The sequence below is a fragment of the Dermacentor silvarum genome, chromosome 5 (genome assembly GCF_013339745.2).
Source record: "Dermacentor silvarum isolate Dsil-2018 chromosome 5, BIME_Dsil_1.4, whole genome shotgun sequence".
Taxonomy (NCBI): domain Eukaryota; kingdom Metazoa; phylum Arthropoda; class Arachnida; order Ixodida; family Ixodidae; genus Dermacentor; species Dermacentor silvarum.
The window spans coordinates 153,383,832-153,401,232 of NC_051158.1; the positions used below are offsets into that span (position 1 = coordinate 153,383,832).

Below are 17,401 nucleotides of genomic sequence, written 5' to 3' on the forward strand. Positions count from 1 at the left end.
GGGCCCGGAAATTTGTTTGAATTAAAAGAAGTTTGAATTAAAGAAAGGACGTATTTTTTAAGTATTCGAGCACGAATGCACGAACGGTGCGAGTTGTGAAATATCGCGGCGCGCAACTGCCCACGCCTGTCAACGGTTCCTGATAACGGCAGCAAATGAAACTTCAGGGAGCAGACAGTGCCGGATGGCGACTGGCGGGCGGGCGGGCGGGCGGGCGGGCGGGCGGGCGGGCGCGCGCGGAGACCGTTGAAGGTGAGGGGGGAAGGTGGCAGGGAAGCTGTATTGGCCTTGGCAACTCCGCCGCTTCAGTGGCAGTAGTTTTTGTGGCTCCCCTTGCCTTCTCTCTCAGCTCCCTCCCCTTAGACTGTCTCCGTGCACGCGACAGCCAGCGCAGATTAGCCCACCCCCTGAAGTTTCGTTTTCTGTCGTTATCGGGAAGCGAACGTTGCCGGCGTGGGTGCCGCCGGCCCGGTGCCAGCTTAACCCGCTCCCTGAAGTTTCGTTGTCTGTCGTTATTGGGAAGCAAGCATTTCCCAGCGTGGGCAGTTTCGTTGGCCATACTGGGCCTCCGCTGCTGCATTAAGCGGTTTCTTTTGCTCTATGGCAGTGTCAGAGCAAATGCCGGTCGGAGGCGCCGCCGCGTTATTTGGCGCACTGCTGAGAGCAGTGTCGGTCCGCAGTATGTTCGAATTAACCGTCGCAAATGCTTTTTCGTTCGAATTACCGAGCGTTTACGCTTATTAAAATACACATAACTTTGACGGGACCACAGCGTCAGTTTGAATAAACCGACAGTTCAAATTAAGCGTGTTCGAATTAATGAGATTCGACTGTACATAAACAAAAAGTAGAGTGAATGCACTTTTCACGCGTAAAAGTTTTATTGACGAGGTGCCTGCCTAAAAAGATATGAATTGTCAAAATAAAGATTGCCGGGTAAAATGGAACGAAGTTTGTAAAGATACGCTTTTATCTACTAAGAAAAAAATGTAACAAAAATTACAAAATGTATACAAAATGTATTTCCATCTTATAGGCACGATCTCTGAAAAAAGTTTATTTTTCATTGAACAGGTATTCCACTACAAAAATTAACTGCAAGCACAACAGTTGGGCGTGCCAGGCTGCAGCCGCCGATGTTCCGGGCTGGTTTGTGTCGTCGTCGCTCTCAAAGTCCGACAAAAAAGCAGAACCCTCGGACTCGCTGCTGCACGATCCATCGATAAAATCAGCTGCAGACGCAGCAGAATCGAGATCTGCAATCTTTCAAAGCGCACGCGCTGCTCTTGGAGGTGGTCATTTTTGCTTTCTACTTTAACGATCGTGAAATTTCGGACCGCATTCAAAAGTTACCGCCTAGCAGGAAAAAAAGCGAACTGCTTAGCAAACAAAAATATAGTTGGCCTCCTTCATGTCCGATGGCACAGTGTGTCTGTGAGCAGAGCAGAAGGTCTCGAAAGTGGTGTTTCAAACCATCGATAGCGGGCTAACAATGCCCAATGGGCGCGGTGCGGAAAGAGTAAAAAAATAAACCAATATTTCTATGCCATATTTGGCCACTGAATTTCAAGTCTACTACTTTTCTTTTGCAGTGCCTGCAGCAAAGGAGAAGCCACCAATCTATGTGGTGGGTGATGTTGGTGGCCGCATTGCCATCATGGTGGTGAGTATTTAAAGCGAATAGCTTTCTTTGGCTGCTGTGTACATTTTCTTGGGTGTGGCATCTTGCCAAAGAATGAGAGCAACACCAAAGCAGTGGCGACAGCCCTCCTCCTCTCCCGACACTCAGTCCTGCTATGGTGGCTGCGGGAAAGCAGAAGGGCTGTCACCTTCCAAACCACCACTCAGAAACCACACCTCTATCGAATCAGCTTTTGCACTATAATAACGCTACAGATGTGCTCGTTACTGACTCTGTTCTCTACAAAATCGCACAACAGAACAAACAAGACTGAACTAGTGCACTTTGTAGAACAGAGGAGGGAGTTGTATGCCTTAGCGCAGCCACATTTCTTCTCAGCAACCACCGCCTGGTTCAAGCGTAGAAAAACACACGAAAGCAGTGTGTACCCTGGAAAATAATCTCCTATGTTTGCAGCTCACCCTTTGAGCTTGCCAACTGGCTATACAGAAAATCACTAAGGGATTCTTATCAGAGAGCATGCTGGGTAACGAGGCATTTCCATATAAGTTGGGGGTAAAGGCAGTCACAGCGTCTGCCACAGTAAGGTCTGTTTTAAACTTTTGTGGGGAGACTCCTGCACCCCTTCAAGGGCGTTCCATGACAGCCTTAACCAGTATAATTTTAATTGGACTGGGAGAGGCAGGCGTGGAATCACTAGCACTGACTAGTTTAGTTATGATAGTTCGCATGAAATGAAGTTAAAAGCCTGTCCTTGCTTACCTAAAGTGCCGCTGCACCTTGACTTTATCACCCAGGATGACATGGTGGATGACGTGCAGTCCTTCGTGGTGGCTGCCGAAGTGTTGAAAGAGCGTGGTGCCTACAAGATCTATGTGCTGGCCACCCACGGACTCCTCTCTAGCGATGCACCGCAGCTCATCGAAAACTCTCCAATCGACGAGGTCAGTCGGTCGTGTCAGGGGTCTACTTAACCGGTTCCAAATGCTTAGAGTGAGCAAATAACTTTTGCAAAAATCTGAAAATTGGGCCAAGTTTCATGAAAGGAATAGTTTTCATTTTATCCACAAGTAGCACGAAAAGCTACAAAGGAAGCCCGTACGCGTGCCTCGGAAAGAAATTGTTGCAGCTCTCAACTGGTCAACAATTATGAAACTTTGAGAATACAGAGCAATCCCACTCATTGGCGGTGTGCACCCTCCTGTGCAGGTGGTGGTGACCAACACGGTTCCGCACGAAGTGCAGAAGATGCAGTGCCACAAGATCAAGACGGTGGACATTAGCGTGCTCCTGTCCGAGGCCATCCGGCGCATCCACCACAAGGAGTCCATGTCTTACCTCTTCCGAAACGTCACGCTCGAGGACTGAGCACACCTGGGTGTCTGATTTTCAGATGGTGGGTTGTGTACAAAAGCCTTGCTCTCAAGCAATTCCTTCCCAGTGTTCCTTCATCTTTTTTCAACATTCCTTCAACTCGGCGACTGCGGAGGGCTGCAAATGTGCAACTCAATAGAGGAAAAGTGGTGCTAGCGTCCTACCGAAACAAAGTGGCAGATTCCACATCAAGTCCGCTTCCATTATGGAAGTGCCTTAGTGGGACAGATGGAACTCATTTAATTATCGTCAGTCGTTCTGGCTCTCTTGCTGCGGTGTTGTGCTGGTTTCCCCAGCTGTGGCGTTCTAATAAGAGTGGAATGCGAAAATGCTCGTGTACCATGCTTTGAGTGCACATTAAAGAACTCCGTGTCTTAGCTATTTTATTGTATATCCCAGCCAGCTGTCCGGGTCTTCGAATGATGATCCACGAAAGGTCCTCGACTCCCTAGGTTGTCACAGCGCGATTGCTGATGCCGACACCGTAGCTCTCATTGTCGCTGTTGATTTGGCCACGCGCTTCTTTGTCGTTTTGTATAGGAGTCTTTACTCTGCAGCAGTCCTTGTTAGGGTGGCTAGAAGGGGAGGTGTGAATACCGGCGGCGCTTTCCTGCGGCCGCGCATGACCCCCTTGCGCACCGATGCCACCAGGGGAAATATGGCGCTACCGCTCACGCCGCGGTAAGCATAGCCGCGCCGGCCTGCCGGCCTCGCCTCCGTGCCTTCGCCGTCAGTTTTGGTCTCGTCGCCTGTTTTGGGATGTTTCTCGCGATACATAGCATGTTGCACAGCATCGTCGTGGCATTGCCAATTGCCATCCTAGTATTATTCACGAGGCTTTTCACGCTAGCTCAATCTGATCACCACCGTCTGTTTTTTTTTTTTTTTTTCTCGTTAGGTTTATCGTTCGCGACTTTAATAATGGAACTGCAGTCTTGATACCACGTCGCATTCCTGCCCTCTCAGAAGGTGCCGTGCCCACAGTACTTCCGAACTTGCCAAAATACATAAGCAGGACTCTGACGAAAGAAAGAAAAGAAGAGATGTCTCACACGCTCCACGGGTCCCAGGTTCGGCACGCAAACCACTCCGGTATAGGTAGTTCCGCCTATTATGACCCTGTATGCCAGGACTACATATTCGACTCTCTGAGTACGAATAAAGTATTATTATTATTATTATCTTACAGGAGAAGCAGCGCTTGTCTATTGACAAGACGGGGGAATGCATGCCCACCAGCAGACGTGGAGGCTGTAAATATACAGCGGGATGGAATGCCCAGTCCAGTCGCAGAAGAATTGTTCATTATCGAGCTTAAGCGACCTTTGGAACTGTGGTCACTGCAAAAGTTTAAACAAAACATTGCTCGTTACTGGACTGCAGAGTTTGCAATGAACGAAATGCCACACCTGTTGTGTTAACCAAAATGGTAGTGTTCATTGGAGAAGGACTTGCCAGCTGTAGCATCTGCTTAGCTGGGCAGCTTCACAACGAAACCGTTGTGGAATCTAAAGAACAAACAGAAGGGACCTTGGGGGCCTTTTATATCTATCAGAACCATTCTACAAGCTGGTCAATGCTCTTAATTGAAAACAAGCTCACTCGTTTGCATGCCAAAGCTGTGGCAGAGTTTATGCAGTTCATCAATTGGTGATGTGCCAAAAATTGGTTGCCTAGAGCATTCTGCTGCCCTGACAGCATCAGTTGTACGTTTTTATTGCGTAACAAGGATTCATTTTTTGCTTAATGGTGTCATTCAGCAGGGCACTGAGAATAAAAACTAAAAGCACTGAAATATTGCGTGTTGTAGATCAAATTTTCCCATAGTTGGTTTCCTCACTTAAATAAACAATTTCATGACCAGATCTGTTGCTGTCTGCAATCATAGTAAATTGCTTATTTGAGTGTCGAAAGGACATGCTACACGTCTGCAAGCGCTGGCACAAAGTGGTTTGTACGTCGAGAAGTAATCAGGTAATGACGGCAGTTTACAGGTCGTACGTACGGCACGCATAGGGTGATTACTGCTGACCTCGACGACGACGGCGGTCGCACTTTGAGGGAGTCGAAATGCAAGGCACCTGTGTGCCGTAAGGTGTCAGTGCGCGTTAAAGAACCCGAAGTGGTCGAAATTATTCCAGAGCCCCCAGCCCCTAAGATCCTGATCCGGAGGACAAAAAAAACGCGTCTGAATCTATCGACGCAATGCGAACTGGGCCCGTAAAATCTCACAGGAGTAGTGATGTGGGCTGATAAAACGTTGATTTCATGATAAAGACGTATACCATGATGCTCGCAGACAGCGCGCGATACTCGAGGCTGGCGATGCGCTCATTTCGGTTGCGTGCCTTCCGCGCCTCGGTCAACAGCGCCGCCCTGCGGCATCGGTGCGCTGAGGGGTCACGCTTGCGCCGCCGGTATTCACACCTCCCCTTCTAGCCACCCTATCCTTGTAACCTGCAGCTAGCTTGTTGGTTCGTGGCGACATTGGTATTGTCTTGATGCCTTTGACTTGCATTCGGTGTCTGGTGCACAACGAAGAATCACCTCCACCAGATGCCACATTGTAGTGAGAGGAAAGCACAGAACTGCCAAAAGTGACAGTTAACTGTTTGTTGGGCGAACTTGTGCATAACAAAAAAAATAGAAACAATACACAAACCACAGCAATAGCGGTGAGCACAGTCGTCAGTGGGTGAAATGCGGTCTTTCGGTCAAGTGCACTGGCTATTAATACATGACTCGTCGTACATTCCAGCATAATTGCTGGTGCTTGCATATGTTCAAGAACGAACAGCACCATTCGCATGGTATGCACAATCTGATTAGATGACACTTTCACCATAAAATCGGCAACAACATTCTGGAACTTTGTTGTTAAATGTAGGCACATCTTGCGCTGAGGAGTAACAAGGTTATAGTGATTACACGGACAATCAAAACTTGTTTTGTATAGCAAGGTTCAAGCTGGAGGGGATAATGACAACTCTAAGCTGTGGGATCTTCTGGGTTCTTATCCTACATACTCATGCATTTAACATAATCTTTGGCTTATCGAATGAATAATTGTATATATCTCTGACTGCAACTACTGTGCACACTTTTCAGGCCATATACCAGGTGCAGAAGACTTCAGCACTCACATTGGGTGCATTCCACGGATTATCTCCTGGTTGAAAAGGACCGCTGTTTGTAAAGCCCAGCTTCAACAGTACGAGAAGCAGTTTGCCAAGAAGCAGCCACTTTTGAATTTTTATGCCTTATTTCTTTCGTTACGTTTACTTTGTTTGTCAAAATTATGTTCCAATTTTTCATAGGCAGTGCTTCCCGACGATGTAAATGCAGTCTTCACTTATGTTCAGCTGTGAAATGTGCACAGCACTTTCAACGCAGAAGAACTAGAGGTTATGTGATCTCAGCGTTGCTTGTCGAAGCATTATTGCATCATGTGCCGTGATGAAAAATGTCACAAGTGCACAATGTGGGTGCTGATGATTGGCTCAAAGCGGCCAAATTATTTGCGAAAGTTGGAAACCACGCTTCCTCCTATTGTACTTATTTTGAAAGTTCCATCACTTCAATGCTTCACACACATATAAATGATTTAAGTTACTGTTTACCAGCTGTTAAAAGCACTTAGATTTTTTGTTTCACATATTCTTGGGACTATCTTTAACCAGCGCAGTTGCTGTGTTCTTCGGCTGCTGTCCAAACTGCGTAAAGGTTTTTGACGGTGGCAATTCAACACAGATGGTGTCGCGTGCTTTTCTTAGACCTGATGAACAGTTAACGGGTATGGGCACACTTTCAAGATATCTAAATATTTTCTTCTGCAAGATGTTGTTCGAACTTCAGATGTCACTTGCATTGTGTTTTAACCCATGCATTCTTTAGTGTCAGTACTTGCTTTGTCTGTGAAACTTGTATTCAAAAGCTTTTGAAGTTGGGCGAGTTGGTACATATTCGTAATTGGAATGTTGGAAGCAACGTGAAGTAATGCAGACAGAGGGCCAGAGAAACCAAGACAAGCGCTGCACTAACAACTGAAGTTCATTGAAGCAAGATGTTATAGATATTCAAAAATCTATAATACCACAGAGTGCACTGTGGAAACTGTTTGAGGCTGAATGGGAGTCTTATGATTTCTCATTTCCGCAGAGTTTGCACAGTGTGCTCTTCTATAAACTTCAATTGTTAGTGCAGCGCTTTTGTTTCTCTGCCCTTCTGTCAGTTCATTTTTGCACTGCTTTCAGCATTCCAACCATGAAACTTGTGTTTGCATCACATTCAGGGCCAGGTTGCAATGCATTGTGGGCACACCAAGTTATTTCATTATTGCTGCCTATTTATGTAAGTCTATCACTATCGAAGACAATGTGATTCTAAAGCATGCAATTCATTTGAGTGTCAAGTTTTATGCACAACATCGAGGTAAAAGAATTATCCACAACCTTTGCATTTTATTAGTGTTGCCACGCTTTTATCTACCAGAAATACAAAGTGTGGGATTTAGATATTGTGCCCAATTTTGTGTTTTAGGAAATAAGGCATTCGAGTTTTACCTGCTTTGCAATGTGCTGTTTACGGCCAGTTCTTTTTCTGTTCATGTTTAGCACCCTACTTGAGTGCCGAGGTCATTCTTGAGCACACCATATCAATATATTTTGAGAAAACTTATATACATCACTTGTAAAATGTTGTTTTTGTCTTAAGAAGCTGGTCAACTGATGTGGTACTATATGCTTCTATAAACACACAGCCAAACAATTGAGCTGTCAGAATTTGGTCAACATGGAGAATGTTTTGATTAGGTGGCATTCTTTTAGCTGCTGCAATGCTGCAGAATCGTGTGTTTGGAACTGGAATGATGTGAGGCCAGTATGTTTTTTACTGGGCTTGTGCACGGTATTAGTGTTGTCATTTTTGGTATTGATGCATAGCCGAGTGTGTGTAGACATTGTAGTCAATATTTTTGGGGACTTTTTTTTTAGAACTATGTTTCCAATGATGTCCAACCTTACATTTTGTGGTGTGGGAAAGCACCTGTAAGCAGCTGGCAGCTGTCTTGTGAATAAATGAATACTACTTTGTTAATTGCCTTCATTTTCTTTGCAAAGATCGCTGACATAAAAGGGACCACAAAACAGTTTGAAGTTGTGCATGAATGGCTTTAATAGATGTTTTTAATAATATTGAGGGCCAATTTTAAGGGTACTGTGCAAATACCATAATTTGGCGATATAAAACATTTGCCGTCCCTAATATCCGAAAAGATGTGTCCCTTTGCATACTTCATCCCTCCACTTTTTGTCACAGCTTTGTTTGGATGTTGATGCTATGTACAATACCTAAAATTCAAAGAACAATGCACAAGTATTCTGAATTAGTATATTCTTGCAAAGTAATTTCTTCACCTGCAAAGGAAGGAGTATTGATGTGCGAATATTCAAGGTTTCGAATACGAAGCGAATAGTCTGCTATTTGATTCAGGAATTTGCATTTTGAAGTAGTTAAATATACAGTTAACCTTGATATAACGAAGTGTGACTTTTTCCAACAAGTCTAGAACGCCATGTATTCAGAACCTCAATATAACTGTTTATACTCGAATTCAATGAGCTTTCATTACCGCTGCAAAGGAATACCAAGGCAATAATGTACCAGCCGTAGTGGCGAAGGCGTTGCGCTGCTGAGCACGAGGTCGCGGGATCGAATCTTGCCCGCGGCAGCCGCATTTCGATGGAGGTGAAATGCAAAAACGCCCGTGTGCTTGCGTTGTATACTCCATTTCATATATCAGGTGCTACGTTGTGGAGGCTAGCGATACGTTTTGCAGTGGCTGCTTTTGCACTTGAAGTAGCTCTGTGTTTACTGACCGAATTTTGTGAAAATGTTCTTTATATAAGATCAGTTCCGAATGAAAAAAAAATTAATTGACGCATAGAAACATGCAAACCATGTACTCATACGGCTGCTAACACGTTGTTTTAGATAAATTTGCTTTTAGTTTATTTTTTCTTATTTCCAGCCTGTCGCGGCAGCCAAACTTGCAAGCTCGCGTGAGCCAACGCCGCTGGCGCGCAGCGAAGCATAGACGGAACGCGCGGAGTGATACATTTTAGAGAACGTACTTGCGTAGCTTTCTAAGCGTTGCACCCGATGTATGAAAAGGAGTATAGTGCACGTTAGAGAACCCCAGGTGGTCAAAATTATTCCAGAGCCCTCCACTACTGTGTGCCTCATAATCGGAACTGGTTTTGGCACGTAAAAACCTAGGTAGAAGAAGAAGGCAATAAGGAAACTTCCGCGGATGCACCTCTCGAATCGCGTGCTACGAGACCATGAGCGTTAGGGTACGGTGGCTAGTAGGGGGAGGTGGGAGCAACGCAGCCGTCGGAGAGCGCGGGGCGTGTTGTAGTGATTCATGATGCCGAGTGATGGCGCGCGCGTCGACACTAAGATGCCTCCGCTGTAGTTTGGCTGCTGCCGGAGCTAGCGAGTGCGCTCGGTTTACATGGTTCTGTTCGGTTCTTTTAGCTCCACGGCTAATTTCTGTTTGCATTCACGCTGTGCAGTTGTACCTCCTTGTGGTGACAATACTTTTACACGTTGCCATGCCGTAAGAAGCCATGGCAAGTCGCATGAAACAACAGACGCACTGTTTTGCGCCGGGCTGCACGACAGGCTATGTTTCTGCTATAAAAGCAGAAGAAAAAAAAAACATCCCTTTTCTCGGTGCCTGATGACGGTGAGGCACTTAAAGCGTGGCAGCAGCCCGGGCCCCGTGCAAAGGCCTTAAACAGGACTTGGAAGATCTGCGAGCTGCACTTCGAACCCCAGTTGAATCTTCTACAGGGTGTCCCAACTATGATGCAACAAGATTTAAAAACATCCTAATGCCCCGTAGCTAGACAGAACCAAGGCAATGTTGTTTGCCGTCGCTTGTAGATACTTCGATTATTTTTTGCACTCCGCTTAATTACATAATTAGTCTTAATTATTCAACTTCTCAGAGGAAATGAGACGATGAATAAATCACGGCGGGTCTCGAGTTTCGGAGACGCGCTGAAACGAGAGGCAGACGAACCATTCGCTCCCCGCTGCCAGAGCTTCATGATATAGGGTCGTCCACTGCGGACGACGTGCTATCAACCGCGGGGGCAGAGTAGAGCGAAAGCGTGGCTGGCTTCGCTTCGTATACTGCCGATGTGAAGATACCGAATTAGATGAAAAGTGTCAATGTGAAAATTGTAGAACAACTTAATAAACTACCGATACAACTTTCTTTGCGCAATACGTGTTACATAAAAGTGTTTTTCCGAGCGTGAAAGAAGCCAGCGAATACACGCAAAGTGCCTCGATCGAGCGGCCAGTCGCGCGGCAATTTTGCGTGTATTCGCTGGCTTCTTTCAAGCTTGGAAAAAGACTTTTATGTAGCACGTATTGAGCTACAGAAAGCTGTATCGGTAGTTTTTCAAGTTGCTCTACAATTTTCACATTGACACTTTTCATCTAATTATAATATTTGAGAAGTTGATTAATTAATGAAGACTAATTATGTAATTAGGCGGAATGCAAACATAATCTGAGTATCTACAAGCGACGGCAAACAACATTGCCTTGGTTCTGTACAGCTACGGGGCATTTGCATATTTTTAAATCTTGTTGCATCATAGTTGGGACACCCTGTATAATGGATTATATAATCAAGTGCTGTATGTCGTCCTTTTTAGTATTCTTCATGTCCCCGCCGTTCTAGTTCATCAGCGACTAAAATAAGTTTGTTTGCTTAACTCCTATGTGGAATGATTTCTAAAGCATCATATATTGGTATTAACCAATTTGACGAGCAGGATGCAGTGCGTCGCAGTAATATGGCCTAAGGAGCTCTTCACTGCGAGCCGAGAAATCGGTGCAGATTTCTTTACCCACACCACTAGCATAATCTTCGCATTAGCTGAAATTATTCTTTTTTTCACTCCCGACGATTCGGGAAGGCACGTAGAACGCGTGCGACCGAGACGAGCGAAAAATATTTGTGCCGGCCGTGACGTTCCCGAATCTAATGCATTTTAACACTTAACCGCTCATCAGAGGATAGCTGCTAGTCATTGTCTCCTCTACTAACAAGGCACGATATGCATTAGCTTTACGCTAGTTATGTCAAATATGCGACCGCTAATTGCGAACAGAAACTCCCGCTTCGAAACACGCGGCACCAACCGCCGTGCTTCCGCGCCCGGGAAGCGATCTTGCTGTCGACTGCAGCGCCGCCGCTGCTGTCATGATTGCTTGCAACACTCCGCCGCCGCCGTTGCTCTCACCTCCCCCTTCTAGACACCGTAGTTAGGGTGCCTCGATGCCACGCTTCTCGGGAGGCGGCGTTGACATCGATGCACCCTAATGAGCGTCCGCCGAAGCGAAGCAGTGTAATGTTCCGTGTAAAGTCCTAGTGGCATAAAATCTTATCGCGCTCTATACGCACGCTGCGTGCTTTGGGTACTAGTGAAAGCGTGTGAAGGTGAACCAACAAGGATAATAAGTGCCGCGCGAGCAAGGGGATCGAGCTCGGGGTAATCATTATGCGATCAAATGGGCGCGAGGGGAGGAAGTGGGAACAGGTTGGCACGCGTCCTTTTCTAGCGCGGCCGTGGCTGCGCATATTGGCTGTATGCGCGGTTGAGCGCATACACAGCCGCGCACCCTACTTCAGAAGTAATCTGCCGCGTGTGCAAAGCGTGGGCTTGCTGAGATAGTGTGGCATAATGTGTGCTTTATTTCTGCGTGTTTGGTACTGGACGTTGCTTAAACTCGTTTCTTCTTTCTTTGGTTTTACGTTCCAAAACCAATTCTGATTATGAGGCACGCCATAGTGGAGGGCTCCGGATTAATTTTGAGCACCTGGGGTTCTTTAACGTGCACTACAACGCAAGCACACGGGCGTTTTTGCATTTCGCCTCCATCGAAATGCGGCTGCCGCGCCGGGATTTCATCCCGCGACCTCTTGCTCAGCAGCGCAACGCCTTAGCTAACAGAGCCACCACGGCGGGTCTCGAGTTTCGGAGACGCGCTGAAACGAGAGGCAGACGAACCATTCGCTCCCCGCTGCCAGAGCTTCATGATATAGGGTCGTCCACTGCGGACGACGTGCTATCAACCGCGGGGGCAGAGTAGAGCGAAAGCGTGGCTGGCTTCGCTTCGTATACTGCCGATGTGAAGATACCGTTGACAGGGAATGCAACCGTAACTTTCGTCGCCAACTCTCAAATTCAACAAAATTACTTCTTTTTCTCATTAAAGTTGGCTTTTTCTCATTTGCCAATCATTCGGAAAATTTTCCGGACTCTTCCATGTAAGAAAAATGCATCGGCGACTGTACTTATTTGGGTAAAACGATGCATTCTAATATAACGAAGCAAATTGACGATTTTACAGAGTTCGTTATATTAGGGTTCAACCACTCGTTTCGGATATGAGGGATATCAACATGTATATCAACATAAAAACGGGTGCAAAATGGTGATGCTGCAGTGGACCTGCAGTGGACTACTTTCTGAGCAAATGCATGGAGGAGCCATCTACTGCTAAAAAAAAAATCACCGACGATTACTACACTCCCTAATGCGAAATTTGAGTGCAGCTCTACACGTGTTTTAACTTCGCGATATATTGGCTGGCGCGGACAATCTGTCTCGTGCGGCACGTTGCAAATGGAGCGATGTGTGGCGCGACTGCCTCGCTAATCTGGAGATCGTGAGAAACAATGTGGGTGACGCATGGGTGCGATTGCCAGCAGCCGCCTCAGACAGACCTGCCAGACGATGAATGGATGGATGCTAGGAGCGTCCCCTTTGGAACGGGGTGGTGAGTAGTACCACCAATTAAGCCTAATGTCCTACCTGTCATCAAAAAAAAAAAAAAAAAAAGCGAGGAATTTTTATCACCAAACTTTCTGAACCCTTATTGGAAACCTTGTTTTTGTTTGTTGTTTGTTGTTTCCCTATTTTCCTTCCAGCAATCTTCCAGTCGCCTCTTACTAATCTCTCCTTGTGTATATACACAACTATGTAACCTCTTAAGTATGTATAATAAACTTGAATCTATTGAGAACATGTTTACTTTCCCACTGCTCTCGCTGAACCCAAAGGCGTCAAGGAGGCCAGAGGTTTAATTTTCAAATGCTTAGGGTAAGGGTTATACTGTCGTTTACGCGTCGTTGATGTGAATATAAGAATTTTGATTACAGTGTACTAGAATAGGGGCAGTGTGCTCACTGCCGCGGCGCACTCAGCGTCGACTGCTCCGGCGCCCGCTAGAGGCGCTGCCGCCAGTTTCTCCTGTTCTAATCTGTTCTCATTGACACAGTGTATTGAAATAGCAGAAAAGGAACACAGGCCCCTATGGCTTGCCTTTCTGGATATCAAGGGAGCCTATGACAGTGTAATCCAAAAGGATTTGTGGGACATACTGGGCACTCTAGAGGTGGAAGATGGAGTAAGAAATCTTTTAAAAGATATCTATAAAAGTAACAGGGTGCTTATAAAATGGGAAAACAAGGTATCTGGGCCTATAGAGATACAGCAGGGGCTTAGGCAGGGGTGCCCTCTGTCACCTCTGTTGTTCATGCTGTATTTACAAGGATTAGAGAAAAAATTAGAGAGGAGCGGACTTGGCTTCAACCTTTCCTATTTCAAGCAGGGAGAATGGATTAAACAGTCATTACCAGGACTGATGTATGCAGATGACATTGTACTTATGGCTGACAGCAAGGAAGACTTGCAGAGATTAATGGACATCTATGGTAAAGAGGGAGATAGCTTAGGTTTGAAGTTTAGTAAAGAAAAATCGGCAGTCATGACTTTTAATGATAATCAGGGCAGCGAGCATAGGATACAGGAGGTTACGCTGGAGGTGGTGGATAAGTACAAATATCTTGGAGTGTGGATAAACAATGGGGCTGAGTACCTAACGGAACATGAAAAATATGTGACGGCTAAAGGTAGCAGAAATGCAGCTGTGATGAAAAATAGGGCACTGTGGAATTACAATAGGTACGACGTGGTGAGAGGGATTTGGAAAGGGGTGATGGTCCCTAGTTTGACTTTCGGCAATGCGGTCCTGTGCATGAGATCAGAGGTTCGAGCAAGGTTGGAAGTTAAGCAGCGAGGGGTAGGTAGACTGGCTCTGGGAGCACACGGAAATACACCAAATCAGGGGGTACAGGGTGACATGGGATGGACGTCATTCGAGTGCAGGGAAGCCAGCAGCAAGATAGAATTTGAGGAGCGATTGAGAGAGATGGCAGAAAAGCGGTGGGCAAGGAGAGTTTTCAGTTATTTGTACATGAGGAATGTTGATACAAAATGGAGGAAGCTGACCAGAAAACTGTCAATCAAATATTTGGGCTGCAGGAGGGGTGCAAACCAGGAAACAGCGGTTAAGAAAAAGGTTAAGGAAACAGAGAGGGGTCTGTGGAAAACAGGGATGCAGACGAAATCAGCACTGGGCACATACCGAACTTTCAAGCAAGAAATTGCCAAAGAAAATATCTACGATAATTCTAGGGGAAGCTCTTTGTTGTTTGAAGCCAGGACGGGAGTATTGCGGACTAAGATGTACCGAGTCAAGTACCAAGGTATAGACACGTTGTGCTGTGCGTGTGGAGAAGAAGAGGAAACGGCTGAACACCTCATACTTTTCTGTAAGGGGCTTAACCCTACAGTGCAAGGCAACGGGGCTGATTTTTTCAAAGCATTGGGGTTTAGGGACAGTGAAGGCAAAATAGACTTTAAGCGGGTAGAAATAACCAAACAGAGGTTATCTGATTGGTGGATAAAATTAAGGCAGGGGTGAAATTTCACCCACCACAAAGTACAAATTATGTTAATAGCCATGGCTAGGTGGCGTATGCCACCGCCCGATTTAAAGGGTTCAGCCTCATCCATCCATCCATCCATCCATCCATCCTGAGATAGGGAGAAACTGGCGGCAGCGCCTCCAGTAAAGAGGGAGATAGCTTAGGTTTGAAGTTTAGTAAAGAAAAATCGGCAGTCATGACTTTTAATGATAATCAGGGCAGCGAGCATAGGATACAGGAGGTTACGCTGGAGGTGGTGGATAAGTACAAATATCTTGGAGTGTGGATAAACAATGGGGCTGAGTACCTAACGGAACATGAAAAATATGTGACGGCTAAAGGTAGCAGAAATGCAGCTGTGATGAAAAATAGGGCACTGTGGAATTACAATAGGTACGACGTGGTGAGAGGGATTTGGAAAGGGGTGATGGTCCCTAGTTTGACTTTCGGCAATGCGGTCCTGTGCATGAGATCAGAGGTTCGAGCAAGGTTGGAAGTTAAGCAGCGAGGGGTAGGTAGACTGGCTCTGGGAGCACACGGAAATACACCAAATCAGGGGGTACACGGTGACATGGGATGGACGTCATTCGAGTGCAGGGAAGCCAGCAGCAAGATAGAATTTGAGGAGCGATTGAGAGAGATGGCAGAAAAGCGGTGGGCAAGGAGAGTTTTCAGTTATTTGTACATGAGGAATGTTGATACAAAATGGAGGAAGCTGACCAGAAAACTGTCAATCAAATATTTGGGCTGCAGGAGGGGTGCAAACCAGGAAACAGCGGTTAAGAAAAAGGTTAAGGAAACAGAGAGGGGTCTGTGGAAAACAGGGATGCAGACGAAATCAGCACTGGGCACATACCGAACTTTCAAGCAAGAAATTGCCAAAGAAAATATCTACGATAATTCTAGGGGAAGCTCTTTGTTGTTTGAAGCCAGGACGGGAGTATTGCGGACTAAGATGTACCGAGTCAAGTACCAAGGTATAGACACGTTGTGCTGTGCGTGTGGAGAAGAAGAGGAAACGGCTGAACACCTCATACTTTTCTGTAAGGGGCTTAACCCTACAGTGCAAGGCAACGGGGCTGATTTTTTCAAAGCATTGGGGTTTAGGGACAGTGAAGGCAAAATAGACTTTAAGCGGGTAGAAATAACCAAACAGAGGTTATCTGATTGGTGGATAAAATTAAGGCAGGGGTGAAATTTCACCCACCACAAAGTACAAATTATGTTAATAGCCATGGCTAGGTGGCGTATGCCACCGCCCGATTTAAAGGGTTCAGCCTCATCCATCCATCCATCCATCCATCCATCCTGAGATAGGGAGAAACTGGCGGCAGCGCCTCCAGTAAAGAGGGAGATAGCTTAGGTTTGAAGTTTAGTAAAGAAAAATCGGCAGTGATGACTTTTAATGATAATCAGTGCAGCGAGCATAGGATACAGGAGGTTACGCTGGAGGTGGCGGATAAGTACAAATATCTTGGAGTGTGGATAAACAATGGGGCTGAGTACCTAACGGAACATGAAAAATATGTGACGGCTAAAGGTAGCAGAAATGCAGCTGTGATGAAAAATGGGGCACTATGGAATTACAATAGGTACGAAGTGGTGAGAGGGATTTGGAAAGGGGTGATGGTCCCTAGTTTGACTTTCGGCAATGCGGTCCTGTGCATGAGATCAGAGGTTCGAGCAAGGTTGGAAGTTAAGCAGCGAGGGGTAGGTAGACTGGCTCTGGGAGCACACGGAAATACACCAAATCAGGGGGTACAGGGTGACATGGGATGGACGTCATTCGAGGGCAGGGAAGCCAGCAGCAAGATAGAATTTGAGGAGCGATTGAGAGAGATGGCAGAAAAGCGGTGGGCAAGGAGAGTTTTCAGTTATTTGTACATGAGGAATGTTGATACAAAATGGAGGAAGCTGACCAGAAAACTGTCAATCAAATATTTGGACTGCAGGAGGGGTGCAAACCAGGAAACAGCGGTTAAGAAAAAGGTTAAGGAAACAGAGAGGGGTCTGTGGAAAACAGGGATGCAGACGAAATCAGCACTGGGCACATACCGAACTTTCAAGCAAGAAATTGCCAAAGAAAATATCTACGATAATTCTAGGGGAAGCTCTTTGTTGTTTGAAGCCAGGACGGGAGTATTGCGGACTAAGATGTACCGAGTCAAGTACCAAGGTATAGACACGTTGTGCTGTGCGTGTGGAGAAGAAGAGGAAACGGCTGAACACCTCATACTTTTCTGTAAGGGGCTTAACCCTACAGTGCAAGGCAACGGGGCTGATTTTTTTAAAGCATTGGGGTTTAGGGACAGTGAAGGCAAAATAGACTTTAAGCGGGTAGAAATAACCAAACAGAGGTTATCTGATTGGTGGATAAAATTAAGGCAGGGGTGAAATTTCACCCACCACAAAGTACAAATTATGTTAATAGCCATGGCTAGGTGGCGTATGCCACCGCCCGATTTAAAGGGTTCAGCCTCATCCATCCATCCTGAAAGCTTCCCTCGCTTGGTATGGAGTGTGTTCTG

The 17,401-nt window shown here is 46.0% G+C and overlaps 1 protein-coding gene across 2 annotated transcripts in view; it reads left to right on the forward strand.

The window, feature by feature from the left end:
• The window catches only part of LOC119453806 (phosphoribosyl pyrophosphate synthase-associated protein 2-like), a 74,405-nt gene extending 66,295 nt beyond the window's left edge, over positions 1-8,110 (forward strand). For both annotated transcript variants that reach the window (XM_037715851.2, XM_037715852.2), the window contains 4 exons: positions 1,593-1,663; positions 2,440-2,586; positions 2,852-3,038; positions 6,125-8,110. In XM_037715851.2, coding sequence (XP_037571779.1) covers positions 1,593-1,663; positions 2,440-2,586; positions 2,852-3,010 — 377 coding nt within the window. In that variant the 3' untranslated portion in view covers positions 3,011-3,038; positions 6,125-8,110. The remainder of the gene's footprint in view (positions 1-1,592; positions 1,664-2,439; positions 2,587-2,851; positions 3,039-6,124) is intronic.
• Positions 8,111-17,401: the final 9,291 nt, after the last annotated feature.